General features: G+C 41.0%; 1 protein-coding gene across 12 annotated transcripts in view; it reads right to left on the minus strand.

The window, feature by feature from the left end:
- Positions 1-9,912, minus strand: part of Birc6 (baculoviral IAP repeat containing 6) — a 185,621-nt gene that overhangs the window by 647 nt on the left and 175,062 nt on the right. For 10 of the 12 annotated variants that reach the window (XM_031355889.1, XM_031355888.1, XM_031355885.1 and 7 more), the window contains 3 exons: positions 6,452-6,640; positions 5,067-5,201; positions 7-492 (listed from right to left, as the gene is read on the minus strand). In XM_031355889.1, the coding sequence (XP_031211749.1) occupies positions 313-492; positions 5,067-5,201; positions 6,452-6,640 (504 nt within the window). In that variant the 3' untranslated portion in view covers positions 7-312. Of the gene's footprint in view, positions 493-5,066; positions 5,202-6,451; positions 6,641-9,912 lie in introns of all 12 variants that reach the window. The other 2 variants (XM_031355887.1, XM_031355886.1) reach the window with 1 other exon arrangement.

Below are 9,912 nucleotides of genomic sequence, written 5' to 3' on the forward strand. Positions count from 1 at the left end.
AACATTCAGTAAACATTCTTTCCTAAGGTAGTTTCCCTTATAGATCAGTGATTTATCCATTTCTTTGTATACACAAATTTGTTGAACATACCAATCAGTGGTTCTCACAATTGAAAAATAAAAGCACAAAAAAGTTTACACTCTTGTACAGGTAAATCAAAGATCACCTTGAATTAAACTGGATCTCCTTAAGGGCATAGTACAGTTTCAGTTTCATTACCTATTACATAATTAGTTTCTTACATACAAATATTGACATATTTGGCTTGTGCTTCGAAGCCTTTGTATCTATGAAATCCACATCAGTGCAGCTCATAATTGGAAGTCACTGGGGAGGTCTTTGCTGCTGCTGGGTTTGACATGGTCATGTGTTAGAGTCTCTTCAGCACCTGCTGTGGCCCTGCACACCGGGGAGGCATCCTCAATGTCTGGATCTAAGCCTTCAGGGCAGGTTAGCTTCAGTAGCTCTTCTCGGAGCTGAGCTGTGTGGCGCTAGGTGGAGAGAATTGCTAAGATCAGAAGTGTGAACACTGACTGTTGCATAACACCGAGACAATAACTTGGTTTTAACATATTTCAGTATCAAGTGTACAAATATTTACTGTCTTCTTATGGCAGCCAGTGTATCACACATTTAAAATACACAGTAAACAAAACTCTCAAGGATCCCCAAACTAGGGGCTGGAGAGGTTAAGAGCACTGGCTGTTTTTCATGAGGATCCAGGTTCAATTCCCAGCACCCATGTGGTAATTCACACCTGCCTGTAATTCAAGTTCCAGGGTTGTAACACCACCATATGCACATACATGCAGGCAAAATTCCTGAACTTAAAATTAATTCCAGATGTTGGGGGGGGCGCCCTGGGGAAATACTACACACCACATAATATACAAGCAAAAACCAAGCAAAAACCTAAACTACAAAATACAGCCCACATACAAACTGCTAGTTTTGCAAATGGAAATGAGCAAGTTTCAATAGCAGGGCCCTCTGTAAACTTTGCAAAAGTTTCTACACTGTTTCACTTTAACTCAGAAGAATCATAAGAAATAACTTTTTCATTCAGATTTTAAAAATTTAAACACATAAAAAATAATATCTAAAGACTAAATAGTTGTGTTATCACACCTTGCCTTAGAATATAAGATGCTAAGAGTGATTTGATGCTTATAAATGAAAACAGCACATTGAAGTCTTTCAAAAGAAAACAGTTTATGATGACTAGAAGAGGAAACTAGCTAATTTTGAAAGTTAACTGAGTAATTTGAAAACATTGATTTTGGGAGAGTGTTTGTATAGGCACGTGCACGTGAGAATACAAGACAACTTGCAGCAGTCAGCCTTTTCCTTTGCCCCATGTGGGTCTCGGATCAAACTCAGGTCATCAGGTGTGGTGGCAAATGCCTTTAGTCACTGACCGATCTTGGACACCCCACTACATAGTTTTCCCAGAACAACATTTATACATAAACGATGCCCTGGTTATCACTAACAAAACAAGGGCAAGGAACACAATAAAGATACTGTAGCTTGTATGAAGCCTGAGAACTAGTTGGAGGTGTAACAGATAGAGAAAGGTTGAGACAATCACACATTATCAACCACTTTCACAAGTTTAAAGCATATTGAAACTTAAAAACTCTCCAGCACTGATTTCCTTTCCACTGTGATAGAAATCCTGACTAAGGAAGGAGAAAGAAACATCTCACTATTATTAGAACTTGGGAGTGATGGGATACTATTTAGGAACTCATATTAGGAACTTATATTAGGAACATTCTTCCTTGGCTAGCCTTCTTCAGCAAAAATGTAGTGCAAAGAATAAAAATCTTCACCAATTTGGAAATAAAGGATTTCTAAGTCAGAGTGACAAGAAAATAATACAGTAGTTTGGCATGGTAGCTCATGTCTCTTAAGTCCAGCACTGGGGAGACAGAGGAAGGTAGATCTGAGTTTGAGGACATCTTGGTGTACATAGTTAAGATCAGGCCAGTCAAGAATACAGAGTGAGAACCTGTCTCACAAACAAAAAAACAACCTTCAAAATCATACAATAAAATAATTTCAGGTAAAATCCAACACTGAAATAACAGAACAGAGTAGCAGCCACTGAGAGACTGCAGGTGGTGAGGATGTATGTGAGCAAAGTTGCAGCTGAACACTTATCCAGGGATGCTCTCTCTACCCTCCCTCCTGTCCCTATTAAACCTGCCTCATCCTTACCAGTCCCTTTTTCAGATCCATGACTTTTAGGTCTGTCTTATGAATCATCTTTAAAGAGTAAATGTCTAGCATTTCAAGCCCAACGACAAGAGAAAGGGAGGCGGAAATAAACTGGATCTCAGAAAAAAAAAGAGAAAATAAAATAAACAAGGAACAGGGAAAAAGAGAACAGTTTATGATGACTAGAAGAGGGAAGTGTTAATAAGCAGTGGGTGGATGTGTTCATGAGTAACATCACAGTGTGTGTCAGGTCACGAGAGGCCTCCAGCGGTGAAACTGGAGCTGAAACATAAATGGACAGGAGATGGCAGGCATGGTGTAAGGAGAGGAAGAGACCCACAAATTTATAAATGTACAAGTCCTTACTCCTGTTTTGAATAAAACACAAACTGATTTCCAGTATTGGACATAACAGAGCTAGCATAGCTGAAGCAAAGTGTTCTTTCCTTACACAACTGCCTCACTAGCAAGGGTAGTTAGTCTTGAATCCCTACCCCCGTACAGAGATGCACAGTGCTGGGACAGAGGGCACGCAATACCAGTCAGGGCTCTAAGTCTCCATAATGTAAAAACTCCAACTGTATACAAAAGTGGCAGAGTACAAATGTCAATGCACATGGACCCAGAGCCTTGGAAACTTCAATAACTACCAATCCCTGGCTGGTCTGACTTCATCTATTCATTTATCTTATTTGGAAGCAAATCCCAGATATATTATTTGTCACTCATAAATATTTCTGTACTGGAAAAATGAAGAAATCACACCTGAGAAACTAGCTTTTTTTTTTTTTTTTTGGTTTTTCGAGACAGGGTTTCTCTGTATAGCCCTGGCTGTCCTCGAACTCACTCTGTAGACCAGGCTGGCCTCGAACTCAGAAATCTGCCTGGCTCTGCCTCCCAAGTGCTGGATTAAAGGCATGCACCACCACTGCCTGGTGAAACTAGCATTCTTATTATCAGCTATTTATTTGTTTTGAGAGAGTGTCTTAGTATGCAGCACAGGCTATCTGGGAACCCACCCCTGCCAAGTACTGGGATTAACGGTGTGTGCCACCACAACTGACCATCTCCATGTTTTCAAGGACTGAAAAACAAAGAGGAAAGGAGCTAGGAGGGACGGAGAACACTGCACGCACAGAAGGCAGATACCTGGCAGAGAAGGAAAGGACCAAAGAATAATATTCAGAAGCAGCAAAATGGGTGGCTGTACAAAAAATGATTCCTATGTGTGGAAAAAATTCTGCAAAGTCATTGTATCTTCATTTCCATCAGGGAATGCTCAAGTAAAAACAACTGCCTACCTCCCACAAATCTGGCTTCTCTCACAGTGGTTACCCCCAACCAGCTATTAGATCTTGTACGTTCTTCTTCATACCAATAGCAAGAAATAAAATTATGTAAGGCAAGAAGTATAAGGTAAGGCTAAAAGATTAAATACAAAACTCATGTGGGTAATCTCTAGGATGTGCCAGAGATCTGGGATGAAAAAAGTGTCTCAGAGAGTCTAGCGTAACTCTAGCTGACATTTCTAGCAGTGAGGATATGGATTCTGAAGTGGCTGCTTCCTGTAGCCAGGCAGGACTCCCAGTGGAAGGAAAAGGACAGCAAGTCACCCACAAAGCCTTCAACCCAAAATGTGTCCTGTCTATAAGATGTGCAGGGGCAGAGACAGAGCAGAGTCTGAGGGAATGGCCAACCAATGACTGCTCCAAATTGAGACCTAACTAAGTAGAACCAATCCCTGACACTATTAATGATACTGTTATGCTTGCAGACAGGAGCCTAGCATAACTGTCCTCTGTCTCAGCAGCCAATGGAAAGAAACGCAGAGACTCAAATATTAATGGAACTCAGGGGTCTTACAGAAAAGATGAAAGATTGAGGGACCTGAAGAAGACAGGAATTCCACAGGAAGACCTACAGAGTCAACTAACCTGGACCTTGGGGGCTCCCAGGGACTGAAGCACCCACCAAAGAGAGAGCACAGGCTGGACCTAGGCCTCCTGCACATATATAGCTGATGAAAAGCTTGGTCTTCATGCAGGGGCTGTCCATGAGCCTGTTGCCTACCTGCTTGTCTGTGGATTCCACATCCCTAAAATGGACAGTCCTGTCTGTTAGAGAGGACATGCCTAGCCCTGCAGCAACTTGATGTGTGGGGATTGTGGGGTTGATACCCACAGGGACTTTCTCCTTAAAAGGGGAATGGTGGAGTATCATGAGGGGGTACTAGGAGGAGAGGAGGGGCTGATATTGGGTTGTAAATAAATAAATTAAAACAAAACTAAACAAATTTCATGGACCCAATACCCCATCAACCCCTGACCCCTGTCACATCTTTAGGCTCAGGTCCTGTAGCCACTTATTAATTTGAAGAAGTTCTAGTCCTCTGTCAAAGTTATTGCACCTATCTATACACTTTCTTTTTTTTTTTTTTTAAAGATTTATTTATTGTTTATTTTATGTATATGAGTATACACTGTAGCTGTATAGATAGTTGTGAGCCTTCATCTGGTTGTTGGTAATTGACTTTTAGGACCAGTAGATCCTGCTCCCTCCAATAGACCCTGCTTGCTCAGTCCCTTTTCATTCCAGGCCAAAGATTTATTTATTATTATAAATAAGTACACTGTAGCTGTCTCCAGACGCACCAGAAGAGGGCATCAGACCTCATGATGGGTGGTTGTGAGCCATCATGTGGTTACTGGTATTTGAACTCAGAACCTTTGGAAGAGCAGTCAGTGCTCTTAACCGCTGAGTCATCTCCCAGCCCTCTATACACTTTCTGTAATAATTTTTTCCTTTGGGAATACTTGAGTCAATGACTTCATAACTAACTCACCTTGAGAGCAGCTGCATGGTGAGACATGGTCCTGCCCACCCGCTTATCACTGCTGTACTGCTGGATGTCTGCAATCCACTCCTCACACTGGGCCATGATCTCAATTCTTTTCAAGTAAAAATGTTTGTGTATAACCTTGAAAATAAAAACAATAGAACAGAACATGTCTACACATTAAAAAGTCAAAATTTATGGCATTAATAAAACAAAAATTTTATATACTGCAATATTTATCTGTCCAGAAAATCTGGTCTTATGTGTTCTATAACATTACAAATCAGGCTCAGAACATCAGATGGCACACACTGAAATACTCAATTCTATCATGGCAAATCGCCAACACTGGTCAGATACTGAAGTAATCCCATCTAAATAGCACAGGATACACAAAAGGCAACACAAAACAAATGGGAATAAATCAGCAAAAAAAAAAAAAAATTGAGGCTGGAGAGATGGCTCAGCGGGTAAGAGCACTGACTGCTCTTCTGAAGGTCCTGAGTTCGGACCCCAGCAACCACATGGAGGCTCACAACCACCCATAATGAGATCTGATGCCCTCTTCTGGTGCGTCTGAAGACAGCTACAGTGAATTATGCTGGAGTGAGAGGGCCGGAGAAAGCAGGGCTGGCAGAGGTCCTGAGTTCAATTCCCAGCAGCCGCACACGATAGCTCACGGCCATCTGTACAGCAACAGTGTATACAGTTCATACACATAAAATAAATAAAATAAATCTTAAAAAAAATTTCTTTTTTCAACACACTGGCAGCAGAAAAATTTTTGTCTTTCAAAGAGAACTCAGGGACTGAAGAGATTGCTTAGGTCCGATCACCCATGTCAGGAGGTTCGCACCCACCTGTTAAGTCAGGCTCCAAGGGATCTGATGGCTTCTCTAGGCATTTGAACTCATATGCATATACTATCCCACCCCACACAAAATTGAAAAAAAAAACTTTAAAAGAGATCACAGAAATCTAAATAAGTTTTTTTAAATTACAAAATACATTTCTTTTCTACTGTGGGTATGCATGTATTATCATAGGACATATAGAGGTCAAAGGCATTAATTTTCCTTCTATCATGTAGGTGGTTTCAGGAATCCAACTCTGGTGGGTAGGTTTGAAGGGAAGGGCCTTTACCCACTGAGCCAGATTAAATGTGTACCTGCACACAGTCATTATCAAAGTAAAGTTTAAATAAAAAGGTTCCAAGGTAAAGTCTGTGTGGTTTTAAACCTCAGTAACTGCACTCTGTTATTAATGACTTTAGGATTAATTGCTAGTTATAAGAAGTAAAGCAAAGTATATCAGATTCTGTAACTTGACAGTATATAATACAAACAACCTATCCTCAAATGTCTAGAAGTACTTAACTCTATCCAACATACTTCTTTAAAGCACGGTGAAGGATTTCTGATTTGTTCTAGCATTGCCCATTTAACTGTTGCTTGTCGGATGTTCCCGTCATATTCTCGAGAGCTCTGTGTGCCACTGGGAGTGCCTCTAGACCGCTCATATCCTGGTTCATTGAAGTAAGGCTCAGCTACTAATATAAGAGACTGGACAGAAACCAACACCTGAGGAATGGAGGAAAGTTAAAAAGTTATTAAGAGACAGGTTTACTGCAAATAAACTGCTCTCCTGCTTCGCCTCCAAGGAGTCTTAATAAGCATGTTTCCACACTCTCTGGTATAAAACAAGACAAAACACAACAAAACAAATACATCCTGATATTGGGGGCTGGAGAGAGCTGCTCTTTCTTTTACAGGGCCCATGTTTGATTCTCAGCATATGTATGTGGTGGATATACAAACATGGAGACAAAAGCACCCATACATATTATCTCAGTTGAGTCATGAATATCAGGGCAGGTTCAAGGCCAACCTAGGCTACACAGTAAACTCCAAGATGGTGTGAGTTAAAGTTCAAGACTCTATCTTAAAAAATGATAAAGAAACAAAAAGGAAGCTATACCAAAATATCATGTTTTATAAATCAGTCAGTCAGTCAGTCAGTCAGTCTGCCTATCTGCCTACCTACCTTACCTACCTACCTATAGACAGAATCTCACTTTGTTGCCTGGAACTAGCTATGTAGACCATTGGTGCTCTGTTCAGGAACTTCTTTCCTACATCAAAGCATTCAAGGATATTTCCCACCTTCTCTTCTATGATATTTAGTGTATACAGTTTTATGTTGCGGTCCTTGAGTTACTTTCCTCTATTTTAAATCTGAGACTCCTCAGAGAGCTTGAAAACATGGTTAGTTCTATGATTTGCTGTTTTAAAATATTTTTCCTAAGGTGGCAGGCATGGGGAGTAGGGAGGCAACAGGGGTTTGTTCTTGTTGTTTTTGTATGTTTTTTGGAGGGGAAACTGGGAAAGGAGAAATTTACATTTAAATAAAGAAAATATCTAATAAAAAAATAAATTAAAAAAAAAAATTTTTTTCCTCAGGCAGAGGCAGGTGGATTTCTGAGTTCGAGGCCAGCCTGGTCTACAGAGTGACTTCCAGGGCAGTCAAAGCTACAGAGAAACCCTGTCTCGAACCAAAAAAAAAAAAAAAAAAAAAAAAAAAATTCCTCTTTTACTTACATGAATACATGAATAGGGTATATTACTCAGTTTCTACAAAAGCAGAGAAAATTAAGTCAAATTCTTAACATAAACCTACAATTTAAAACCCAACATATATTGAAAAATTGCTTTTAGATGAGATGTTGTAGTCCAAAATATAAGTTCCAAAGTACTTTCAACCAGGTGTGATATATGCCTTTAGGTCCAGCACCCAAGAAGAGGGGAAGGAGAACATCTGAATTTCAGGTCAGCCAGTGTGACATAGTGTGACATAGTGTGACCTAGTCTCAAAAAACAAAACAAAACAAAACAACAACAAAATCCCCTGAAACTGAAACATTTTTAAAAAAGATTTATGTATGTATGTATGTATATGAGTACACTGTATCTGTATAGATGGCCGTGAGCTTTCATGTGGTTGTTGGTAATTGCATTTTTTAATGTTTTTTTTTTTTTTGGACTTCTGCTTGCTCCGGTCAGCCCTGCTTGCTCAGTCCCTGTTCACTCCCGCTCAAAGATTTATTTATTATTATAAATCAGTAAAATGTAGCTGTCTTCAGACACACCGGAAGAGGGCGTCAGATCTCATTACAGGTGGTTGTAAGCCACCATGTGGTTGCTGGGATTTGAACTCAGGACCTTTGGAAGAGCAATCAGTGCTCTTACCCACTGAGCCATCTCGCCAGCCCCTAAAACAACATTTAAAAAAGAAAACAACACTTAAAAGTTTTAACCCAGAATTGTTCCTGTCAAAAGGAAATGTAGGGACAAAGAGTAGAAAGCAGAGATTGAAAGAAAGGCCACCCAGAAATCACCCCGCCTAGGGATCCATCCTATCTGCAGACACCAAACCCAGACACAAGAAGTGCTTGCTGATAGGAGCCTGGTATAGCTGTCCCGTAAGAGGCTCTGCCAGCGCCTGGCCAATACAGATGTGGATGACTAAGCCAAATATTGGGCTTAGTATGGAGACCCCAATGGAAGAGCTGGGGAAGGCCTGCAGGAGCTGAAGGGGATTGCAACCCCAAAGGAAGAACAGCAGTATTAACTAACAGGAGCATCCACAGATCCCAGGACTCCCGCTGCATATGCAGCAGACGACTGCCTTATCTGGCATCAATGGGAGGGGAGGTCCTGTGGAAGCTCCATGTCCCAGAGTAGGGGAATGCCATGGTGGGGAGGTGGGAGTGGGTGAGTGGGAGAGCACCCTCATAGAGGTGAGGGGGATGGGATAGAGGGGTTGGGAGAGGGGAAACTGGGAAGGGGGGGCAACATTTGAAATGTAAATAAATAAAATAACCAATTAAAAAAAAAGCTTCAGATTTCCTAAACTAGATTAAGTCCTCTAAAGGGAATTTTATTTTTTCACATCTCTTATTTAACACAAACTAGCATTAAAGAAACTAATCTTTTAGGATAGGTCAACTTTCAGTAGGCTTACCTGGTGATAATTTCCAGTTGTCTTTTTTTAAGCACTAAACTGTACATGTGAATTCAAGGTATTATATAACAACCATGACTAAGTACTGTGTCTGTGATTCCTAAATGAACAAGCACTCTAGTGAACATATTCCTCAATATGCTTACCACTCTACCTGTAGCTGACGGTCTGAGTTATTTATTATAAAGTAAAAACATGAGAAGAAATGAGATATTATGCAATAGATTTTATGCACTCACTAACTTAGAGAAATGCAAGCTTTGAAGATTTTTAAATTTTATACATCAAATGTTCTGACAGTAGAAACTACAACTTTTACATTTTATGAATTCCGGGCCGTTAATTTTAGCCATCGGTTAAGTAAAAACTCTAACTAGTACCACATCATATACATGAAGAAGTGGGTAGTATATTAAATTCTACTCACAAGACAGCAGACAGACCCAAGCCACCTTACTGCAGCATACTGCACTTTAAGAACTTATGAGCCACAACTCACAGAGAAAGCCACACTCCCAGGCGCTCTGACACACCCAGGATCAGAGACCTTGGGCTCAAGCTCTGCAGCCAGTCCCATAATACCCAGAGGAAGCTCCACTCCCAGGCGCTCTGACACACCCAGGATCAGAGGTGAGCAGGAACCAACATTGGTCCCAACACTGGGAGTAACTGGGTCCTGCGGGACCAGGCACACAGGAACTCCACCAGCCCAGTGACTCGGGTTCCTTCCGGTCTTCCTGAACTGGGGTCCAGAGCAGACCTTTGGCGCAAGCTCCACAGCCAGTCCCACAACACCCAGAGGAAGCTCCACTCCCAGGTGCTCTGACACACC

This window comes from Mastomys coucha, unplaced genomic scaffold (genome assembly GCF_008632895.1).
Source record: "Mastomys coucha isolate ucsf_1 unplaced genomic scaffold, UCSF_Mcou_1 pScaffold6, whole genome shotgun sequence".
NCBI lineage: Eukaryota > Metazoa > Chordata > Mammalia > Rodentia > Muridae > Mastomys > Mastomys coucha.